Source organism: Artemia franciscana, chromosome 3 (assembly GCF_032884065.1).
Source record: "Artemia franciscana chromosome 3, ASM3288406v1, whole genome shotgun sequence".
Lineage (NCBI taxonomy): Eukaryota > Metazoa > Arthropoda > Branchiopoda > Anostraca > Artemiidae > Artemia > Artemia franciscana.
The window spans coordinates 45,094,526-45,119,273 of NC_088865.1; the positions used below are offsets into that span (position 1 = coordinate 45,094,526).

Here is a 24,748-nt window from a genome sequence, read left to right on the forward strand (position 1 = left end):
TCCATTGGCCAGGAAGTGCAATGGGGGGTTGGAGGCCGGCCATCCTGTCCTTTGGCATACCCCTTCTGCTTACTTTTCACAGAATAACTGGCTACGACAGGGATTTAACATGTCCCCATTGGACAAAGAATTCTCAAACCAGTGCGCCAACCACTTAGCCAGGACGCATCTGATACCAATACTCTGATACAATTTTGTTCCTGGTACCTACCAGATTTTTTATCGGCGGGTTTTGAGAATTTAAAACTTAAACCGGGAGCCAGGAATAAGTTTGGTTTTGGATTGCTGGTAAATTTTAGTTACGGTTGCTTCAACATATCTTATTTTTCCACCAATGGAGAGCTTGAAGGCAGGGATTTGGGGAAACCAAAGACAGAATGATTATAAGGCAACTATGAACTAAGTCCAATATCTACGCCTAATGGCATAAAAAGACCCCAGAACTTTTGGGTAAGGGCTGTAGTTTACACAATTTTGCTAAATGTTTACATATGAGATTATGCTTCTGAAGCGGGGCATGTTTGATCCACAAACCCACGTAATCAACTAATTTTTACCTAGTTTTATCTGGGGCTATATCTGACCCTTAGTAGGGAAGTCACCTGGTGGCATTAGCGACTGTCCCACTGGGAAGGAGTATTGAATATAGAAGCTAATGATATATTTTTTTCTACCTGTTTTTTTCTCGTTACCCATAACAAAAAAATCTTAAGAAATTGGACTTACTAAATGACTCTGATTTATTGACTTAATGTTTGCTTCACAAGAACTCGAATCGGACTAATTCCATCTTATGAATCAGATGAAGAAAACCAATAAATTATCTTCCATTCAAACCCGTATTGCAGATTTACTTTTTTTCCCAAGTGCATCCCTTTATCTCATAATTTATTCTGTACACTGACCTTTTTCGTAGAGGAAATTGTCTTTAACCTTTAAAATACATTGACTGTACCAACTGTTTATATTTGAATTTACCCAATCCTGTGTTTGCATTAAATAAAAAAAAACTAGTTTTTTTAACTGAAAGTAAGGAGCGACATTAAAACTTAAAACGAACAGAAATTACTCCGTATATGAAATGGGTTGTCTCCTCCGCAGTCCCTCGCTCTTTACGCTAAAGTTTGACTCTTTGCCACAATTCTACTTTTTAAAACAACTAAAAACTTTAGCGTAAAGAGCGTGGGACTGCGGAGGAGACAACCCATTTCATATACGGAATAATTTCTGTTCGTTTTAAGTTTTAATGTCGCTCCTTACTTTCAGTTAAAAAAACTAGTTTTTTTTTATTTAATTTCTGAACGTTTTTGAATTAATGCATGTTTGATTTTGGCTCTCCGCACATAAATTATTGAAATGAAATTAGTATATTAATTTTTTTTTGGCTAAATGGCTTTCTCTTAGTTTTGATCTGACAATTTTTAGAAATACGGGGTGGGGAAGGAGGCCTAGCTGCCCTCCAATTTTTCGGTTACTTAAAAAGGCTACTAGAACTTTTAATATTCAACGAACGTTTTTATTAGTAAAAAATATACGTAACTTAAGAATTAACTTACGTAACAAACTTTTATATTCTTATATTTTTATTATGTGTACGAGGGGGTTTGTACCCTCGTTAATACCTCGCTCTTTACACTAAATCGTAAGTTTTGTTCCAATTCTTTAAGAATGACCCCTGAATCAAATAGGCCGTAGAATAAATAGTTGAAATCACTAAAAATATTTTAGCATAAAGAGCGAGGTATTTATCTCCTCCTAAATACCTCGCTCTTTATGCTAAAATATTTTTAGAACCCTACATATGCGTAATAATCTCTGTTTGTTTTAAATTTCAATGCTATTCCTTACTTTCATTTGAAAAAACGTTATCATGTTTATTTTTTCATTGTTTTTTTTTTTTATAGTAATGCTAGAAAATCCTGCGCCCTTTTCATTGAATTTTTTCCCCCATGGAATATTTCTCCAAGGAAAGATCCTCCCACATAGCCCCCTCCCTCAACCCTACCCCCAAAACCAAAAAAATCCCCCTGAAAACGTCTGTACACTTTCCAATAACCATTATTATATGTAAACACTGGTTGAAGTTTGTAACTTGCAACCCCTCCCCCAGGGAGTGTGGGGGAGTAAGTCATCCCCAAAAACATAGTTATTAAGATTTTCGACTATGCCAAACAAAATGGCTATCTCAAAATTTTGATCCGTTGACTTTGGGAAAAAAATGAGCGTGGGAGGGGGCCTAGATGCCCTCCAATTTTTTCGGTCACTTAAAAAGGGCACTAGAACTTTTCATTTCCGTTAGAATGAGCCCTCTTTCGACATTCTAGAACCACTTGGTCGATACGATGACCCCTGGGGAAAAAAACAAAAAAACAAAAAAACAAACAAATAAACACGCACCCGTGATTTGTCTTCTGGCAAAAAATGCAAAATTCCACATTTTTGTAGATAGGAGCTTGAAACTTCTACAGTAGGGTTCTCTGATACGCTGAATCTGATGGTGTCATTTTCGTTAAGATCCTACGACTTTTAGGGGGTGTTTCCCCCTATTTTCCTAAATAAGGCAAATTTTCTCAGGCTCGTAACTTTTGATGGCTAAGACTAAACTTGATGAAACTTATATATTTAAAATCAGCATTAAAATGCGATTCTTTTGATGTAGCTATTTATATCAAAATTCAATTTTTTAGAGTTTTGGTTACTATTGAGCCGGATCGCTCCTTACTACAGTTCGTTACCACGAACTGTTTGATTAACTAAGGCCTGTATTCTTTAGCCTTTGAATGCTCCTTTGGTGGCGGTGAGGGAGAATGGTTGTAGCAGGGGTATAAAGTGATCCAAGATAAATGATAGGGAAAACATTGAGGCGCTAATGTGTTTGGTTCTTAGATATTATTATCTTGAAGTGGCGTCCCGGTCTTTGCTGTAATTAATCATTTTCTTTTAATCTTCACAAATGTAGTTTAGTCCAAAATGTAAATGTTCAAGCTTAAATACTGCTCTTGCAAAACTAGAACCCTGTGAAAATAAGCTAATTTTTACTTATGGACGTACATGCAATACAATTAAAAATTTTCGTTTATAGTTACAGTAGACTTGCAAGGCCGTATCAAGGAGGGCACAGTCCCTGGTATGAATCCCTCCCCTCATTGTTTTTTGCCAGACTCAAAAAATAGAACTAAAAGCACATATAAACAAATTTTGTTACGTATTATAAAATTTTCTTTGTGACCCCCTTCCAAAAAACTACTTCTCCACCCTAGGAAAAAACATGGAGATGGTCTTGAAGACATGGCTAATTTGTACCCTATTGCATTGTATCCTTCCTTGGCTTGGCCCCGGAAAAACTCCCCGGAGCATAAATCCCCCTCCCGGTAATTCCTTCCCCGAGACTGAAATACATAGAAAAGATTCAGCAGCCAGAACACTAGTCCCCTTATATATATATATATATATATATATATATATATATATATATATATATATATATATATATATATATATATATATATATATATATATATATATATATATATGTATATGTATATATATAGTCAATAATACTATAGTATTGATTGGTCGTAACCTATAGTTTGAGAACGCTTGATCTAGGCAACCCTTTATGCAATTATTCCTGGTATATATATATATATATATATATATATATATATATATATATATATATATATATATATATATATATATATATATATATATATATATATATATATATATATATATATATATACATATATATATATATATATATATATATATATATATATATATATATATATATATATATATATATATATATATATATATATATATATATATATATATATATAAAGTCAATACTACTATAGTATTGATAAGTCGTGACCTATAGTTTGAGAATGCTTGATCTAGGCAACCCTTTATGCAATTGCTCCTAGTCGAAATTTCACTCTTTTAAATAGCTTTTCAGGTACAAACAAACTTGTAGGGTGGTATTTTGCCCTTAAAAGACCCTTTTATTGTCCATCAAACCTAGGAGACGATATTTCAAAGATCAAAGAGGAATAATTGTAACGAAAATTGAAATTTCTTGAGCGCTTTTAAACCGACCAAAAATGCTGGGCCAGTAAAAAGTGTCCATAATCCTGGTCAGCTTTAATTTGTCCGTTTGTTTTTTTTCCTTTTCTTCACCTGGGTTGATCGGATTGAATAAAAAGTCCTAAAAGATCAAAAGGTCATTCTAAAGGAAGTTACAAGCTCTTGAGCACTTCTATAGTGACTAAAAATATTGTACCAAAGGAAGGTGGCGAGTTCTGCTAAGTTATGGCTCCATAAAACAATTTTACCCAAAAAGGGACCAAGTTTCTGTAAAATAAAAATTTTGACATAGCCAATCGCTTTAAAAGTATCAAACAACTATATAATGAGCATTCCATTACACAAAAAGTAACGCCGCAAGGTTACTCGTTCGTTCGTGAAAAGTCGCGTACCTATGCAAAACAAATGGTTGAAATAGATATTTTTCATATTAACTACGGTTATCGTCCACAAAAAATCCTTTGGGAACCTTCCCCCCCTTCTGGAAAATTCTCCCCAAATTCAAAACTTAGCAGAAAAAATGAAGCATGCTAAATCAAAATAATGAAGAAAAGAAGGGATTTCGGAACATTCTACCTATGTTCCAAAATTGAGGGAGAATATAACGTAATTCGTGGCCAAATCATGTCAAGAGAATTCTGGATCTTTGTGGCCTTTCAGAGATGTGGAAAGAAGGAAAAGGGTCAATGTGGGAAAGCCTGTTAGTATGGAAAAAAGTCCAGTGAACCCTAAATGACCACGAAATCCAAGAGTGGCAAGCTCATAAGGACCCATCTATGTCTTTGAGGTTTTAACCCCAAGCTAAAGACTATCGGGGGGAAGAGCTTTATTTTAAACTTGGATTGAAGAAAGAAGAATCGAAGAATGTGTTGTTGTTGTAAAGAGGGGATAGTTTGGATTTAGGTGAGAGAAGGAAATTTTTCGAAAGCTTAGGGTGACGGCTGGCCCCTACTTTTGCCCTTTGTGTGGATGTGTGAATAAAAACCTATTTTATTTTGTATCCGAATGTTAAGAGCTGCCTGAGTTGCGGAATGAATGTTTTGGACGAGTGTTTGGGGGTGAATTCTGGTTAATTGAGTGGATGGCTGAGAGGAATGCACGTACTATTAAAATAGTTGTGTAAGTTTCTTCGTTTAGGCACTAAACATAGAGAATCATGTTTGAAGGGATAGCTTGTTAGGGTTTTTTATGATTGACGTTTGCTGGTTAATATGTTGAACCCTGGCCTATTTATTTTTTTGTCCCTTTTTGTTTTTGTTTTTTTTTTCTTAAAGTTGTGTTTTGTTCCTGAGCTTTGATTGTAGACTGTATTCTGTGTTGCTATGGCCCAGAGGCTTTTTGAAATAAATATTATCTTATCTCATATTGTGTAGTATTTATTTTTATAAAACAACTTACTTTAATTCTCTTTTTGTGTTTTGGGGGGCTGAGTAACCATTAAAAAGGATAAAGGCTATAAAGGTTAAAAGTTAAAGAAAATAATTAAAAAACATTGAATTAGTGGCAACAGTAGAAGAATTTCCCTACAATTGAAGTGCTCAGATATAACATATACCTAATAGCGATGCATATAATATATAGCTAAATCTAACCAGTTTGGCTTTCTTCATAACGATTTTTTCTTTCTATGGTTTGTTTTTCCTAAGCAAATCATAGTGAAAATTCACCTTATTTTTTGTTCGTATGTTGAAGGTCTAAAATCAACAAACTCGCGGATAAAACAAATGAACATCATCCAGTAACTCCAAGCGTGGGGTGCAGGCCCCACCAGTATGCAGTATTTTGGTGGATCAAGAACAGGAAGTACACTCTTTAGCTAACCTTACTTTAGAGGCATAATTTGTAAGAAAAAAAATATTTATTTTCCGTGACGTTACATTGAAACCGATTTATAGAGTAAAGAAGATACATAATAGTATTGCAATGACGTTACTATACATTGCATATAAGGTGTTGTGTTCAGACGGTATTTTTCATTAGTACAAAGTGTGCCTAGAAAACAGCCCAAAAAAGATACCAAATTAAAAGCCTATTAAGAGTCCTTCAAGTGAATACATTTAAAATTCTGAATAATAAAGGTTTGGTACAACGAAGGGGCATCAGGGCAAAGCCGTAAGTAGTAATGCATTGACGACGGGCTAGTCAATGCACCCCTAATACCTAAACAGGATCAGTCGCTGCACCCCTAATTCCTCAGCAGGTCCGGCTGCTGCATCCCTTAATACATTATTGGAAACAGCCGCTGTACCCATAATGCCTCAACAAATAGAGCTGCTGTGACCGAGAACTGCCAAAATCACACGTATAATGTTCTATCTGTTAAAGTCACCATCTGGTCTTGCCGTTGAAAGAGCTGTTTCCGGTAGGTATGTAGGTAGGTAAGCGTTAATTTCAACCAAAAACTGTTTCCGGGAATATCCATATTGCCAAAACAAACCCTATATCGAGAAAGCCGTATCTCGGTGTTCTACTGGCGTGGTTGTGACCATCTTGAGAGCATTATGTAATCATTCATTTTTCTAGTCTCTAAGCAGTTTCCATTTATTTTATAAAATATTTGTCTGGTGTAGGCATCGAAGGTGAGAATCGAAATTTCCTATGGTAAAGCATCGACACGTTAGTGAATTGTGCCAACAATTCTTTTATACTATTATAATCTTAGAAATACATTCTAAACAAATGCTATCAAGGCATTGTTTCGAAAATATGCATACCAGAGTGATTTGAGATGGCTGCTAGACAGACATATTCTTAGATTGTACTCTAATGGTATCAGGCACGCGGATTCTTTTGATAGTCAATTAAATAATTTTTTTTTAATGAAAGTAAGGAGCGACATTAAAACTTAAAACGAACAGAAATTACTCCATATATGAAAGGGGCTTTTCCTACACCCCGCTCTTTACGCTAAAGTTCGACTCTTTCTCTTAACTCTATTTTTAAAACAGTAAAAAACTTTAGCGTGAAGAGCGAGGCTTTGAGGAGGAAAAGCCCCTTTCATATACGGAGTAATTTTGTTCGTTTTTAGTTTTAATATTGCTCCTTACTTTCATTAAAAAAACTTGTTTTTTATTTAATTTCTGAACGTTTTTTAATTAATGCATGTTTTGATCTTGGCTCTCCGCACATAATTAATTAAAACGAAAATTGCATATTAATTAATTGCAATGAATCGGAAGATTTTGAGAAAAAAGAAGCGAGGGAGGAGGCCTAGTTGCCCTCCAAGTTTTTGATTACTTAAAAAAGCAACTAGAACTTTTAATTTTTTACAAATGTTTTCATTGGTAAAAAATATACGTAACTTATGAATTAACGAGAAGGTAAATCCCTCATATGCGTAATAATTTTTGTTCGCTTTAAGTTTTAATATTGTTCCTTAATTTAAGTAGAAAAACTTGTCATATTTAGTTTTCCATTGTTTTTTCAAATGATGCTAGAAAATCCTGCGCCCCCTTCATTGAAATTATCTTCCCCCATGAGAATTTTCTAAATGGAAAGTCGTCCCTCAAGACATAGTTATTAGGTTTTTCGACTATGGTGAATTAAATGGCTATCTCAGAATTTTGATCCTGTGATTTTTGGGAAAAATGACCGTGGGAGGAGGCCTAGGTGCCCTCCAATTATTTGGTCACTTAAAAAGGGCACTAGAACTTTTAATTTCCGTTAGAATGAGCCCTCTCGCGACATTATAAGGACCACTCAGTCGATACGATCACCCCTGGGAAAAAAAACCCAAAAAAACAGATAAAGACGCATCCGTGATCTGTCTTCTGGCAAAACATACGAAATTACACATTTTTGTAGATAGGAACTTGAAACTTCTACAGTGGGGTTCTCTGATACACTGAATCTGACGATGTGATTTTTGTTAAGATTCTATGACTTTTACCCTATTATAGGGGGTTTTCCCCTATTTTCTAAAACGAGGCAAATTTTCTCAGGCTCGTAAATTTTGATGGGTATTACTGATCTTGATGAAACTTATATATTTAAAATCAGCATTACAATGCGATCCATTTCTTAGAGTTTCGGTTACTATTGAGCCGGGTCGCTCCTTAATACAGTTCGTTACCACGAACTGTTTGATTAAACTTGTTTCGGTTCCAAAAACTGTAACGACTTTAGCCGGCTAGGTATCCTTTTTGGTAATATAATGGTCTTGAGCGCACTGGTTCCCAATTAGCGGGTTTGCGCAAAAATTGGGGACCCCGCAAAAGTTGTATATTTTCAATCAATATTAATTCTGTACTGGAATGATAAAAACTTACATCAAATTTAAAAAAAAAGGGAAGATGAAATATTTCAATAAGTTTTATGTACATGATAGTGCTATTGTAGTGTTGAATGCTGAGAAAGACAAATATTTGAACGAATAAAGAAATACCGGTGATGAAACCATTGGAAACTTTTACGTGCATTTTCATGACAGTGAGAGATTAAATTTCTTTGAAGTACCAAAAAATTTCTTTTTTATGATAATGGATATACAAAAGTGAGATCTCCAGAGTTGATACGAGCCAAGGAGAATGCAAGCACAAAAAAATAGTTGATGACGAGGAGAAAGTTCTTGTTAGTGCTTGTGGTAACACGTTACCCTTAGATAAACCATATCGCCAACGGAATTATTAGCATTCAATGGAAGGTAAAATGAAGAAAAGCGTACTGTTCTAACATTATCTTAAATCATGGGTTTTCGACTTACCAGAACTGTTACCTGTGTAAAATAACATAGAAAGAGACAGTGAAATCACGGACAAAATAAAAAGGGCATTGGCAGATAATATCACCAAGGAAATTAAAGACAGTTCAACGAAAAGAGAAGCATCGGTGAAATTTAGTAGTGTAATTGGTAGTTTACCAACAGATACCATATTGGAACAGAATAAAATCTGTTCTCTTCAATTTTTTTATGATAATATTAACAAAATGCAGTATTTTTGTGCCATTATTTCAATTAGAATATTTCATTGTGCTGCTTTGTTATTTTTCCATTATTTTTAGGGTACGCAAGCTACTCATAGAATGGTTATTCCAAATTCAGAGATGCAAGAACTGGAATTTTGAGCCATAGACAAATTTACACGGCTCATAGGGCTTGTATTAGAAACTGAAATAATTCGTCAGTTTCTGTTCTGAATTTTACTACCAGGCTCGTAGGGGGTGTACTAGAGACTGAAATAGACAGTCAACGTCTATTCTGAATTTTACCATAGAAGAGAAAAAATCTGCACCTCAGTTCTTACTTCTTTTAAAACACGGCAAAAGTTAAAGCTCAGTTCTGAATAAATCCAATGGAGAGAAAAAAGGTAAAATTCGGTTCTTAATTATTCAAAAATAAAATAAAAAAGTTACACTTCTGTCCTGAATTTTTCGAAGAAGAAAAAAAAGTTACCCTTCAATTCTGAATTTTTTCAAAGAAGAAAAAATGTTTTTACTTCAGTCATGAATCTTTCCAAAGAAAAGAAAAAAATTCAGCTTCTGTTCTGAATTTTTCTCAAATAAAGAAACAAAAGGATAAACTTTAGTTCTGAATCTTCCCAAAGAAGAGAAAAAGCCCAAATTTTGTTCTGCATTTTTCGAATGGAGAGAAAAGATTTCAAGCTTCTATTCTGAAATTTTCAAAAGAAAAAGTTTATCTTCTATTCTGAGTATTTTCAAAGAAGTGAAAAAGTTTCACTTCTGTTCTGAGCTTTCCCAAAGAAGAGAAAAAAGTTCAACTTCTGTTTTTCTTCTTTGGGGAAAATTCAGAATTGAAGATTAACTTTTTTCTCTACTGCTCAGGACAGATGTTGAACTATTTTCTGTTCTTTGGGAAAATTCAGAACAGAAGTTTTATTTTTTCTCTTCTGTGTAAAAATTCAGAGTTGGAGTCCAAGTTTTTTCTCTTCTATAGGAAAATTAATAACAGAACTGGAACTTTTGACGTATTTTAGGAAAATAATGACTGAAGTGTAGTTTTTTTTCTTCTATGGTAAAATTAAGAATAGTTGTTAACCACCCATTTCAGTCTCTAGTGCATCCCCTATGAGCCTGGTAGTACAGTTTGTGTCTGAAAATTCCTGTTTTTGCATCCCTGACTTTTGAATAAACATTCTAAATGATGGAGTTGGTAGCGTACCCTAAAGATAATGGAAAAATAACAAAAAATCTCAATGAAATATTCTTATTGAAATAATGGACGTACAATACTACATGTTATTAATACCATCATAAAAATTGGAATGTTTCAAATCTTTTCCAAAAATAATTCAAAATAAATGTTTTATTTTGAGCGGACACTAGTTTCATTTTGGGGCCATACATGACTTTCAAAATGATTTCGTCTATAAGTTCATCAGGCATTTCACCATTGCTATTGTTCACCTCAATTATGGTATATATTGGTAACTACTAATTACACTGTCAACGTTCACTGATGTTTTACTTTTCGTTGAATTTTCTTTAATGTCCTTGGTGATACCCGTTTATCAGCGGGTGTCCGTTCATCAATGGTTAGCGTGTTATTAAAAGCTCTAGCAAAAAATTACCCGTTGTTATGAACTATTATTTTTTATTCTTGCATTCTCTCTGAGTGGTATCATCTCAGGAGATCCCCCTCTTGAATATCCATCCTCAGAAGAGTTTAGTTCTGTCTGTAATCCAAAGAAATTTACTTTCTCACTGTCATAACTATATACGCATGCTTTTACAATAGGGCCACTATTAGCACTTGTTTCTTAGTTCAAATATCTGTCTTTATCTGCATTTATTTCCAAAATGAAGTGGAGATAAGAGTAGGTTAAAGTAACCTACTACCTTGGAAGTAGGTAACTACCTCCAAGAGGGGGGAGAATGGTGACAGGTCTGTAGAAATTTGACATATTGGTGCATATTAAATCATGTACCATCATGTACACACACCTTCTTGATATATTTCATCTTAACTTTTTTTTAATATGAAATAAGTGTTTATCCTTCTAGTGTACAATTAATATTGATCGAAAACATACAATAAGCCAACTACTGTCGATAACCAACCATAGAGTACAACAGGGGTGGCCGCATAAAAAAAAATTCAAAAAAATATGTTCATGAAAGATTACGTGTCATTCTGGAGATGAATAAAAGATGAAAAACCTTAAAGTTAAAAAAAATCTAAGTTCAAACAATCATTCTAAGTTCAAAAAAATCGGGGAGGGGAAGTTGGAGGGGTTTTGATGGCCTTGGAAAAGAAAAATGGGGCCCTGAAATCTTTTACAAGCCCGGTAATGGGAAACCAGTGTGTTATGGACCATTAAATTACTAAAAGGATACCTGGCCATCTTAGGTCATTACAATTTTTGGAACCGAAAAAAGGTCATCCAGTGTACCCAGTACCCTTAGAATATAAAACAGAATATTTCTGTCTAGCAGCCATCTCAAATCACTGTGAAATGCAAATTCTGGGAATGATGCCAAAAAAGCGCCCAGTAACAATGCATTGGTGGCATTGGCTTATAATGTATTTCTAATAACATAACGATACCAATGATCTGTTGGTTTAGTTTACTAGGCCTAGTTGTTTTACCATAGGAAATCTCGGGATTTACGTTCGATTCCTACACCAGATAAATATTTCATAAAATCCATGAAAACTGCTGAGAGACCTAAAAAAATGACGTATTACGCAATACTCTCCGAAAAGCCAGGACCAATCTCACAGAACACCGAGACACGGTTTTCACGATAGAGAGCTGTTATGACACTATTCTTGTTTCCAAAAAAGTTATCTCAATGGCAAGACTAGATGGTGACTTTTACAGATAGAGATCATGTGCACATGATTGGTTATTCCCGGGTGCAGCAGATGTATTCGTTCAGGCATTAGGGGCGCAGAGGCTATCCCTGCTGAGGAACTACGAAGTGGAGTGAACAGACCTGTTGAGGCATCAGGGGCGCAGCGGCCGGACATTTTGAGGATTTAGGAGCACAGCAATCGGACCTTTTGAGGCAATAAGGGGTCAGCAACCAGCCCTGTTGACCGATTACTACTATCATACTCAATGGGAGTTAGGGAGTTTAAACCCCCTTGACATGTTTGTCCAACTCGTAAAAACGAAACAAAAATGAACATGAAAAATTTTTGGTGTATTTGTAAAAGTTTTTTACATCCTCTCCTAAAAAAAAAAATCGTCGATACGACCCTGCATCAGAATTTTAGAAATGCCTAGATGGATCATCGTCCAAAATCGATATGGAACCACCGATTTATCCAAGAGTCACTATTTATTTCCAAGAATATGCATACGGTTGCATATAGGATGCAGATTGCATTTCGGTTATTGCTTCCACGACTATTTTGTTGTTGACTATTACAAAACATAAATAAATATATAAATATAAAGATATAGTGTTGAGAATAATTTGAGCTGGGGGCAGAAATTTGTTAAGAATAGCAGATATAATATCTAAAAAAGAAAATATTTTGTTTAAATAAAAAAGCAATGACTAAAATAGGGTAGTACGATCCATTCATTTGAGATGACACTCAAGACTTGCAATCAGATTGCACTTAATTCGAGGCAAGCGTTTGAGTCGTTGTGTCACCGATTATTCACTTTGGGACAGTTTTAAGTGGTCGACTCCTTTAGGTCATTTCAATTTTGTTCTAAGTTCAACCAGAATTTAACCAACTACAAGTTAAACAGGAAGAAACCTGGGAGGAAAGCATATTAGGCTGCGGATGATTTACCCACAAGTATGGATAGTAGTCACAGTCTAGGGGATAAAATAAGGTGATAAGCACTTTTGCTAAGCGAACCATTGGCCGGTACGCGAGTAATATTTGGAAGTTTATGTTCGAGTCTAATTAAAGAGTAAAGGATAATCCCCAACAGTCTTCAAAAATGTTTTAACCTCTTGAGGCTTTAAAAATACCGACCAAAAAAGTTGATAGATAGCTGCTTGAGCAGCTATATTGAAATTTAAACTGTGAAATCTCTAGAGAGTTCTAGTAAAATGGCACTAGAACTTTCCATATTCAATCAAATGAATCCTCTCCGAATCTTTGCAATAACTATTTTCATATGGATTTGCCTGGGGGAATAATAATACACTTAAGTGACCTGAAGCTTTACCTATAAATTGGTACTTCCCTGTCTATGACTTCATTGTTTGGATAGGTGATAACTAAGCTCATCAAATAAATCAATGAAAAGTCAAGCGTCCAATGTAATCTTATTGTCCCTCTTAACCCAGCCTTAGAAATTGAAAATATAAGATATCCAGGAGCAATGTCACAAAGCTTATTCAATATCCATAACATATATCCAGTCAGTTGTCATCATCATGTGGTGATAATGCACAAGCAAACACAAAGTAGTCCTCATAATTTCTTAGTGAGACAATTGAACATTAAATCAATGTCAGAAGCTGAAGTTACTCTTTCCTTAATTTTTCTTAATCTTTCCTCGTTTCATGTTTGCCTTATGAACTCAAACAAACTGACTTCCGATCTTTTGAAGTTTTGTAACAAAACAAAACAGGAATTTGCAAAAAGCGTACTTTTTATTCATAAACAGTCACTAATGAGCAGAAAACAACTAAAAATAATGTTGAAATAAGAACAGATGCTGAGGATCTTTTGTATATTTTCCTTGAAGCGACAAGTTGGAGAGGTCGAAAATTTTTAACCAATGGGGTTCCATCCAACTTAAGAAGCTCTTGAAATTTTGACAGCTGAAAAGGAAATAAAAATGTTAATAAAAGTTACTTTCTTGTATTGAATACCGAAGAGAACAAACGTGTTTGGATTATACGTGTGACGACTCTTATGGCTATTGAGCTTAAGGAGAGAGACAGATAAAAGAAGGTAGAATAAGAGGATGGATGGTGAAAGGAATAGGAAACAAAAGTAAGACTGAAGTAAGGAATGAATATCAACTTTCAAAAATAGAATACTAAAATGCTGTATATTTATACTAAAAGGCTGTATATAAAAGGCCATAAAAGGCTGTATCAGGCGGTAGAGTCTTAAAGGGATCACCTCTGCTCTCTTAGATGTATAATAGGCAATGTTTTTCAATTTATTTATGGTTCTTATGACAAAATCCATTATACCACGCCTCTGTAAAACTTTGGGACCAAAATGCCACTAGTCAACCATTTACCTAGGTTTTCACCCAAAAGAAGTTCTATTGAACTTCCCTTCAACAAAATGAACAATACGGGGTACCTCCTCTTGTAGACAATCTGACTGTGAGGTGTTACAGAGTTTTTTCTGCATTTTCACCAAATGATATTATGCATTGGCCTTGTTAATTTCTTCTCTTTAGGCCATGTTTGGAGGAGGATGGGTATTTCATGAGTCTAGTAAATTAATAGAATCACGAACTAGCTTTAAACTAGCCGTCTGTTAATATTTGAACATACGCAGGGGCTTCCTCCCCCTGATTCAAATATTAAAACTCATAAACAGGCTCTGAGGGATAATGCCAATCTTAAGATCCTTCTAAATGGAAGCGAAAGGTCTAAGAGAATTCTCCTTGAAGAGGTTTGTGTGTGTTGTTTCCTGTTGTAGGTATTTAAACCACACCGTGTTTCTGCGTGTTCGATATTTAACAGCCTATCCATATCAAAGATTAAAGAGTCACCTCGGCAGCAATTCGTAAGCCCTGGTCTTTGCGTCATGCCCCTCTCATAGCAAAGTTGTATAGATAGTGTCTATCAAGAAGAAAAATTAATTAATTGAAAAAAAGAAACAAAAACTCAATAAGAAAGTAACGATACCTTTTCGGAGCTTGATACCTTTAAACGTTACACCATAGACGAAAAATAAGACTAAGACTATGGAAATAATATCATAATCAACGATACAGAAATCAGTAGAGCTAGAATCACCAGAGAGAAAAAAATAAGAACTGAATACCCGAAAATTACGAAAAGAATAGTGTAGCTCAAGGTATGCCATATTATCTGCACATTGGACTATAAAAAATTAAAGAGGTCATGATAATTTTAGCTATATTGAATGATTTGCAGCAGTATCGAACGCATTTAAGCTGTTGAACAATCTTTTCCCTTCTTTACTGCTAAGTTTCAACGTTTGAGTCCGTTGAAACAGATTGAAGGATGTTGGAAAAATGCACGGTTTACAAATTAAGATGTGTATTTCTGATTATTAAATATTTTTTTTCAAAACAATATTGCCGAAAAAAATTGTTTCTAGTAGTTATGCTAGGATATATTGTCTTGGCGAGTCTTTGTCTTTCGAGGTTGTCTTGTAAGTAATTACCATAGGAATTGCTTACTTTCCACTCCTGGTGTATATATATTAGCAAACTATATTTCACCATTCATAGCATATTCTCATCTAGCCAGGTTTCTTTGTGGAAGGCATAACATGCTTCCACCACGAATGATACGTGCCATCTTCTTTTCTACCTGGTTTTGAAAAAACGAAAAGGAACCTGTTAATTACCCTACATTGTAAGAAAATCCCTTGCAGTTAACAGGTGATTATAGCTGCATGACTTATTTCGGTTCAGCTGCCACATGAATATTTGTGTCTGGCAAATTTTCAAGGTTGCGTTTTCAATTTATACCGGTTATTTATTATTTAATTCATAATACCAAATATCATTAAATGCTTTTATTTAGTTTTCTAATGCTGACCCATGTTTCAATCAATGTTTAGTCAATCAACCATGTTTAGTCAATGTTTAGGGACATATCCTCTGGGTAATATTTTTCTTGGTTGGGGGAGAGGGGGGGGGGGTGAAAAGATAAGTTTAGCTTCATCAGAGAGTAATTTATTTATATTTCTTTAAGTCAACATTCTTTTTAGACTTCTCTCGCTTTATCTGAAAGTACATACGTTCTACTGATTGGTTTAACTGAAGTTAATCCCTCTTTTTCAGAAAATCAACACATGGCTAAAGTAGTACGTATCCGAAAATATGCTTGCACAAATAGGGGTTTCCCTCTGGGATTTAAAGAACTCTTACTCCTTTTACTTAAAACAATGTCAAAGAGTAGCCTTTTTTTAATTTTCACCCCAAAAAACTGGAAGTAGTTTATGATGTATTTCAAAGATTACTCTTCGTACCCTTAGTTATGGCAGAGCTGCTTAAAACGAAAATATTTGGTCAATCTGTCGTAGAATGTTTGTTTGTTGTAGAATGTTCGACGCTCCAAATAATTGCAATATTCTGCTTTGATTTAGTTGTTCTTATTAAGTAGGTCCTTCCACATATGCCCGGTTCTAGCTTTAAACAGTTATAAAAAATGAATATTTGAAATCCAAATTAATTTACTACATATTGAGTGCCAGATCAGTGTTTGTTTGAACAGCATTAATCCAGGCCCAGCCATTTATCAAACCAAAATCTCACGATTCTTTTCAGTCAAACAGATCATAGTCACGAGCTATAAGTAAACCTGAGTAGTATCCCCTTAACAATTTTTAACCGACACATAGGGGCTGCACAATTGAAGTTACAAGTCCCTCAAGATGTTATTACGCGCAGGTGCACAATACTATAGCAGGCCTGTAATGAACCTAATAGGGAATTTTTTCTAAGAGATGCAGGTTCATGTTACGTAATTGGGAATGTTAGAGTCCGTTAGTCAAACGGGGAAATTCGAGTTGCAACTGAGGAAGACACGCACGTGGGTGTTACGTAATGACGATGTACAATTGGGATGTTAAGTACTGATGGTACAAACACCGGTGATACACAGTAATTTAAAATATTTTTTTGTCATTCAAGGTGTTTTTTATCTTTTTGATAATTCATTTTCTTTCAAGACATTTTCTCAGGGAACCATTATGTTTCAAAGATCTTACGTTCACATTAGGATTCGAAAGGGATAAACCCTCAATGGAATGGAACGCTAACTAGTTACACTATGAAAGCCTTTCTAATATTTTGATTCAGGTAATAGGGTAATATATTCTACGTGAAAATCTACTGCACGCAGGGATAATCCCCTTTCCGCGGTTGCTAAAATGATTAACTGGATTGCATGTTCAAATATGTCTGAAAGAATTGACAAGCAGGATCGAAAATCTATTACTAGAAATTGCTTGCACTTGATGAGCACCTGCTTATTAAGTAGTGCTTTAGAGAGTGTTATCAGATAATATTGCGGGTTACTCTTAGCGCATTTTTTTTAGTAATTGAGTCTTTTACTCAATTGGAACGTGACTGTGATATCAGAGATGAAATAAAAGCGAAAGCATCATCATAGTTAGAATAGGGTACACCTTCATGTATAATCAAAAGTCTTTCTTTCCTTTTCACTTAACAGATTTTATTAATCATTTAGAGGCAAATCTTGAACGAGTGTTCAAATGTACATAGGCTACAAGATGCTTAAATTGTACTAGTGAAATATATTGAAGTTTTACCCTGGAACAAGTAATTGAGAGAATTAAGGCTTCTGTGAATACAAATTTTGCTATTAAAAATATTTAAAGGTATTATTAAAACACATAAAAACAGTTAAACTAAACAAAAAAAAATCAAAAATCCGGAAAAACAAACATAGAATAAAATATAAGTAAAAACAGGCGGGACTTAAAGAGAGGCTGAGGTTCTAGCAATCAATTCCAGAGGGAGTTGATATCTATCTATCTATATATATATAAATAAGTTGTTTGTTTGTGTGTGTGTGTGTTGACTGACGTCATGTTTGTGTGTCGACTGACGTCATTATAAGGATTGAGCATTATGCCGTCATGAAGCTGTTTGTCGACTCAGGTCATGTTTGTCGACTGACGAAATTACAGAAAGGACACCGGGACATAAATGACGACCGGGACACCGGGACAGAGGGAATATAAATGAAGACCGGGACACTCAAAGAGAAAGTATAGACTGGGACACCGGGACATAAATAACGACCGGGACACAGGGAGTATAAATGACGACCGGGACACAGGGATACAACTACAACAGAGACGCCGGGAGGGCACAGGGGGGATATGTAATGACGACCGGGACACTGGGAATGTTCGATTAGCAATCACCATCAAAAAAGCTCAAGGGCAATCATTAAAATAATGAGATATAGATCTGAATACGGATTGTTTTTCCCATGGACAATTATATGTTGCATGTTCAAGAGTTGGTAAACCTGACAATCTGTTTATATGCACAGACGATGGGACAGCGAATAATGTTGTATATTCGCAAGATATAAGTATATAAGGCTTTGTATTAGACGTCATTATAAGACGACATTACAGACCGGGACACCGGGACACAAATGACGACCGAGACACAGGGAATATAAATGACGACCGGGTCACAGGGACACAACTACAACGGGGACACCGGGGGCACAGGGGGATATATAAATGACGACGGAGACACAGGGAATGTTCGATTAGCAATCATCATCAACAAAGCTCAAGGACAATCATTAGAATAATGAGGTATAGATCTGAATACGGATTGCTTTTCCCATGGAAAATTATATGTTGCATGTTCAAGAGTCGGTAAACCTGACAATCTATTTATATTTACAGACAATGGGACAGCGAAGAATGTTGTAAATTCGCAAGTTTTACGTAGTTAAAAACACATATATATATATATCTATCTTTATTCGCAGGTGGGACACAGGGACACAACTGCTATGGCACGTAACTAATATGGCGCATAACGACTTACGCGCGCGGAGGGGGTTTGGTGGGCGTGAAGCGCCCCCACCAGCTAGGTGTTGGGGTGACTTGAAGCGACACCCCAACAGCTAGTTAGAGATAAATTTAAGCCATATTAGGAGGTAATTCTGAAAGTCCTCAGTGATAATGCCTCGTTTCTATTACTCCATTGGATTCACACGCCTGTTACACTCCTTTAATTTAAGTCTTGGTACAAGCAATATCACATTTTGAAAAATGAAACATGAAAATGAAGAAAAAAGAAACAGATTTTTGCATTCGGCTATTTCTGAGAGGTTTTAATGAAAATGCTATATTTTCTTGAGCCAAGGATATGCATATTCATGCCAAAGAGACAATATGTGGCTAGCCCACCCTAGCAATTAATTGCAGAGAGGGAGGGTTGGTATTAGAGGTAAATTTAAACCTTAATAAGAGTTATTTCTCAGGGGTCTTAATGGCAATCCCTCATTTCTTTGACTGGGTCCCCCAGTAAAAGCTTCAATCCCCCAACAGCCGAAAAATTTATTTAAAACCTCTCAGCTTAACTTTAACTCATACAACATGTTAGTCAAAGCAATTCACGCCAACGTGACAATATGTGGCTGGCCCATGGCATCAGAATGATACGTATTTTCCTTCCTAAGACACAATCCAGATATTTTCTAGTAAAAATCATGCAATAGATCGATTGTTTAATGATTTTCGTAAGCCATCATTCCGTCATACATCATGTCAATTCACACCACCGTTTCACACTATGGCTGAGCCCCATGGCACCCCTTCATCATTTTAAGATATTTTCCGGATATTTTTCTGTCAAATATCATACATTAAATCTAATGGTTAATTTTTTCGCAAGCTAAACCACCATGATGCACCATTTCAATTTACACAACCGTGTCACACTATGGTTGCCCTCAAGGCAACCTCTAACACCTCATTATTCCGAAGACATTTTTCTTTTATTTTCCGGTTGAAAATCATGCATTAAATCCAATGCTTAGTTTTTTTTGCAAGCCAACCTCAACTTGACACACAATGCTAATTCACACTATCTTACTGCACTTCTACTGGCCCTCTGGCACCGGCTAGCACCACTAGTAATTCCTAAGGCATTTTAGGTAACATTTTCTTAAAAACATGCATTTAATCTAGCTCCAATTGTACACCCCCTGTATGTCGGTGTAAAATTGTTGAGGGGATACTACTGACCCAGAATAATAATGACAGAAGCTCTAAACAAGAGAACTTTGATAAGAAATGACGCGTATCAAAAGGATCAGTTCTGTATAGTAATTTAAATTTATACAATTTAGCAGGTTTATAGTTATCCATAAAAAGCTGTAAGCCTGATAAAGTAGTGATCAGGGTGAAAATTCAGCATGAAATTCAGAATATAGTAAAAGAAGGGTATGTTACTTTTTATGTTTTTATAATTTTTTGAAAATGTTCGTTTTTAGAAAAATGATCATGGATGTGCATATATTTATTCAATTTTAAGGGGTTGCCGTATTGAGCCACTCTTACAATATTCTCTAATATTGTGGCCAAGAAACAGCAATCTTAAAATTACAGCTTTCGGATTAAATTTTCATGACAACTTAACTTAAATTCACATGATCAAAACCTAGCCTAGTGTAACTTAGGTAATTTAATCGTAAATCAGGCTATTTTAATGCGATGTTTTGACGTAATTTACCAAAAGAAAAAAAATTATCTGTGGCAATAGGAATTTTGGAAATTATTGTTAATTTATGCAAGGGTTAGAATGGCTAAACTAACCTGACCTATATTAACCTATTTTTTGTCTATTTAAAGGCTAGTTATTTTGGGGGGAATCGACGTATCAGGTCTCCTTACTTCTAAAGTATAAAAATGCAAGCATCTCTGGATAGATTTTACCATATACAATCTTTGCCTGAAAGTTTTTACCTTTTTCAGTTTGTTATAAAAAAAATCCACACATTTTCATCTTTTCGTTCACGTCTCTGCAAAGGACCGCCTAGACTTTTTTGGGGTACATACAAGACTAGGGACCTTGCGGTTAATTCCATTCTCATTTGAGGAGTGCCACCTCTCGAGGAAATTATAGCCTGATAAACGACACGACATTTGGAGGTAATTCTGATTAATAGATAATTTTTCTGGGCTTAGTATGTTTTGGCGGGCGTTTCCAGACAGGTAAATCTCTTCCTAGTTCACTTATCTACTATGGATTGCGTCCCTGTAGTAGTTTAATATATGAAGGCATGCATATATAATGAGTCGGAGATAATATGCTTGAGATTTTCTGTGCAGGATTTCAACTATAGCTGATAGAAGAGCATCACCAAGTGCAGAAAACCATTTTGTTACCAAGATGGCCCCAAGATTGTCCAAAGCCTCCAATCAACTGGAGGTCCCTGGGATTTCTTGCTGTCCAGTTCTAAGCTGGCTGAATATTGGTCTATGTCCTGCGCTGGTATCCGGGACCATTGCTTTTTCTGAGGACAAAGAATTTTCAGTGATTTACACAATATGGAAGTTGGAACTTGGAATGTTACGACGTTAGAATATAACTACCGTATTGACATTTAGACTGAAGAATTCAGAGGATTCGAACTTGACTTACTAGGAGTTTCAGGAACTTGTATTCAAGGGGTAGGAAGCATAAAATTAGGTGAATTTATTTATCTACTCAGGCAGGAAGGATACGGTAGGTAGACAGGGAGTCAGGCTCATGATGAATAAGGAAGCTTCTAAGTCTTGTTAAGGCTGGGAAAGGGTTAATAATAGGGTACTATTTACTCGCTCTATGAATAAAAAGTTCATGGTATCAGTTATGTGAGTAAATACCCCTGTAGAACCGACTGATGGATATACTGGTGATTCAGATTAATGTTACTTACAGTTACAGGGGGAAATAGACAGGGTCTTAGGCAGAAATATGGTGTTTTTATTAAGAGATTTTAACTCACAGGTCGGTAGAAATAGGGACAGATGGTATCCTAGCCTAGGTAAATTTGGTGCAAAAAAGAAACTAGTCATGATTACAGACTGCTGCAATTTTTCGGGTATAAAAATCTAGTTATAACCAATAAAAAGAGTTTTTTCATGAAATGACCCATAAATTAAAGTGGTATTCATGTGATGATAAGACATAAAACCTTATTGATTATATTATTCTATAACGAAGGTGTAGGATCAATACAAAATACTAGGGCATATAGGAGTGCTTTTACTGATGTTAAAAGTAAAGATTACCATCTAGTAGTGTCTAGGGTTAAACTAAAGCTGAAATTTCGGAAGGGTAGCTACTTCCCAGATATTTATGATGCTGGTAGCTCCAGGATAAGAATTTGAGAGAAACTTTCTAGGAAAACTTGAATACTAAATTAGAGTGTTTAAAATTTGACAACGTAGAATATTTTTGGAATGATTTTTGGAAAACAATTTGTGAAGTTGCTGATGGTATCTTAGGAAAGAAAAATAGGAACGCAGCTAGTAAAATTAAAGGAGAAGTTTTGTATTTAATACCGATGAGAAGCGGCTTGTTAAAGTATTATCTGAGTGAGAGATAATATTAAAACAAGAGGAATGCAGAGCAAGTGAAGAATACATTAAAATATAAAATAAGAAGTTGTGAAGCGGAAGCCATAGATAAAATTGCCGAGGACCTGGATGATTCAATTAGATGCCATAATAGAAAAGTATTATACTATGATGTCTGTAAATTGAGAGGGAATAGTCCTTCCGGACTTGTCAAAGTTAAAGATAGGAATGGGGCCAAGACTAGTGATAAGGATAGAGTTAAAAAGAGATGGGAAGAAAATATTGGCAATGTATTAAACAAGAGTTGCAGGAAAAGATACAGACGAAAAGGAAAAATTTTGTGATACCATGGATGTGAAGGAAGACTTTTTTTTTGAGGAAGTACTAGTTATGGTTCCTAAGGGATTAAAAAATAATGAGGCCCCAGGTGCTGATATTGCAGTTAATGACTTTCTTAAATACAATGACTCTGAGATTAGAAATAAGTTACTGAAGATTGTGAATATAGTTTTAAAAACTGGGATTACCTAGAGATTTTAGGAAAACCTTAATTAAACCACTATATAAGGAGGATGATGGGAGTGAGTTTGGTAATTATCGTGGTATTAGCCTGTTTTTTTTTTAGGTAGCAAATAACTTTGTAATATGATATTTTCTAGAATGAGAGATACTGTTGACAAAGTGATAAGAGAAGAACAGTGCGGTCCATTATTTTGATGAACTTTGTCTGAAGGAGCAAAGGAAAGGTAATGGGAGACCAAGTGGGGATGAAAAACTTTTCTGGATTTATATTATGCTGATGATTTAAGCGTCCTAGATGAAAGAGTGAGTGCACTGAATGAACTCTTAGAAGTTTAGCGAGTTGAGGGTACTATAATAGGTTTAAAGCTTAATGTTGACAAGAGTAAGTCACAAAGGCTAGGAATAAGTAAAGATGAAAACGTTACGCTGGGTAACGAAAAGATTGATTAGGTGGACAGCTTCACTTACCTTGGTAGTATTATTAGTAAAGACGGTGGGAGCAGTGAATATGCTAAAAGTAGCATAGCCAAGTCTCAGAGTATTTTTTCACAGTTGAAAAAGTCTGGAAGAATAGGGTGGCAAGTCTACAAATCAAGATTAGATTATTCGAAGCTACAATGAAGACAGTAATCCAGTTTAGTTCTGAAGCATGGGCGCTTCGAAAAGCAGATGAAAATTTGATACATATTTTCCAGGCAAATCGCCTACAGATTGTTCTGGGTACCCGACTGACTGACCGCATTTCAACCAGGAGGCTCTACGAAAAATGTGGTTCTATCCCGCTTTCTAAGGCTGTAATGAGAAAAAGGTTAAGATGGCTTGGGCACGTTCTGTGGATGAAGCGTGACTGATTGCCGAATATTGACCTTTTTGGCCAACCGTCAAGGGCTAAACGGAAAGCAGGTTGTCTTTGGTTGGGGTGGGAGGATGTCATAAAGAAAGATTTAAAAGAAATGGGACATTTCTGGGAGGAATATAAAATACGGAAGTGTTTAGGGACTTTTTTGGCCAACCGTCAAGGGCTAAACGGAAAGCAGGTTGTCTTTGGTTGGGGTGGGAGGATGTCATAAAGAAAGATTTAAAAGAAATGGGACATTTCTGGAGGAATATAAAATACGGAAGTGTTTAGGGACCATGTTCCACATTAATCCTCAGTGTTTGAACACATTGGGAATTTTATTTTGGGTGATATTATAAAATAAGCATTAGATTAAATAACAAGTTTAGTTTGTGCAACTCAGGTAAACTATGTAGAGGATACCTCTTTAAAATGAAAGGCTATGTTTCTATATGGATGAAGTTAGTGTTTTTCATGTCAGAGGGGCTTCAGGTATGATGAAAATGTGCCCAATAGCAAAACACCCATCCTGCCTTGATTGTAAAAATTCCTGCACAAGATTTTAGTTTACCCTTATGAGAGTGGTTTCAGATAGGATTCAAGCAAATTAGGGAATATGACCACGGTTCCGGTTTCAATTAATTGAATAATAAAAGAATATGGTTTCTACGTCTCCACAGTCAATATAATGGAAACTGAAAATACAAAGCACTAGATTTTAATTGGTAGATCACATTCTATGTTCATCCAGGTTGTCAAATGGGTGCGTCTGCAATTGCTATGGAAAGTTTAATGGTATTCAGTTGAAACTTTCAGGGGGAAGCTAAGTATACATTTTAAATAAATCAAAAAGCTATTTGAATCCATTCCTTCAAAAGGGCGTATATGAAATTTCTCAAAATTCGCTAATATATTAAGCTTAAACTTCCAGGAAATATTAAGAGAGATATTGAACCCGATCAAAAGACATTATGGGCAATTAACGTAATGATATCTTTTACGACGCCACACCCAGCAAACGCTATCACTACTCGCTACAAATGAATAAAAATGACGGAGTTTAAAGAGTCAGAAATAAAGAGAGCTGAGTAATGTCTCTGATACATAGCCTATTCAGTCTCCAATTCAATTTCCAT

General features: G+C 35.3%; 1 protein-coding gene and 1 long non-coding RNA gene across 2 annotated transcripts in view; both read right to left on the minus strand.

Moving 5' to 3' along the window:
• Window positions 1–847, minus strand: part of LOC136025316 (uncharacterized) — a 40,413-nt gene extending 39,566 nt beyond the window's left edge. Inside the window, exon 1 of the long non-coding RNA XR_010617055.1 lies at window positions 727–847. This is a non-coding gene — a long non-coding RNA (uncharacterized LOC136025316). The remainder of the gene's footprint in view (window positions 1–726) is intronic.
• A 12,355-nt stretch (window positions 848–13,202) lies between these two features.
• Window positions 13,203–24,748, minus strand: part of LOC136025547 (carbonic anhydrase 2-like) — a 44,044-nt gene continuing 32,498 nt past the window's right edge. The window contains exon 6 of the mRNA XM_065701575.1: window positions 13,203–13,788. Coding sequence (XP_065557647.1) covers window positions 13,618–13,788 — 171 coding nt within the window. The 3' untranslated portion in view covers window positions 13,203–13,617. The remainder of the gene's footprint in view (window positions 13,789–24,748) is intronic.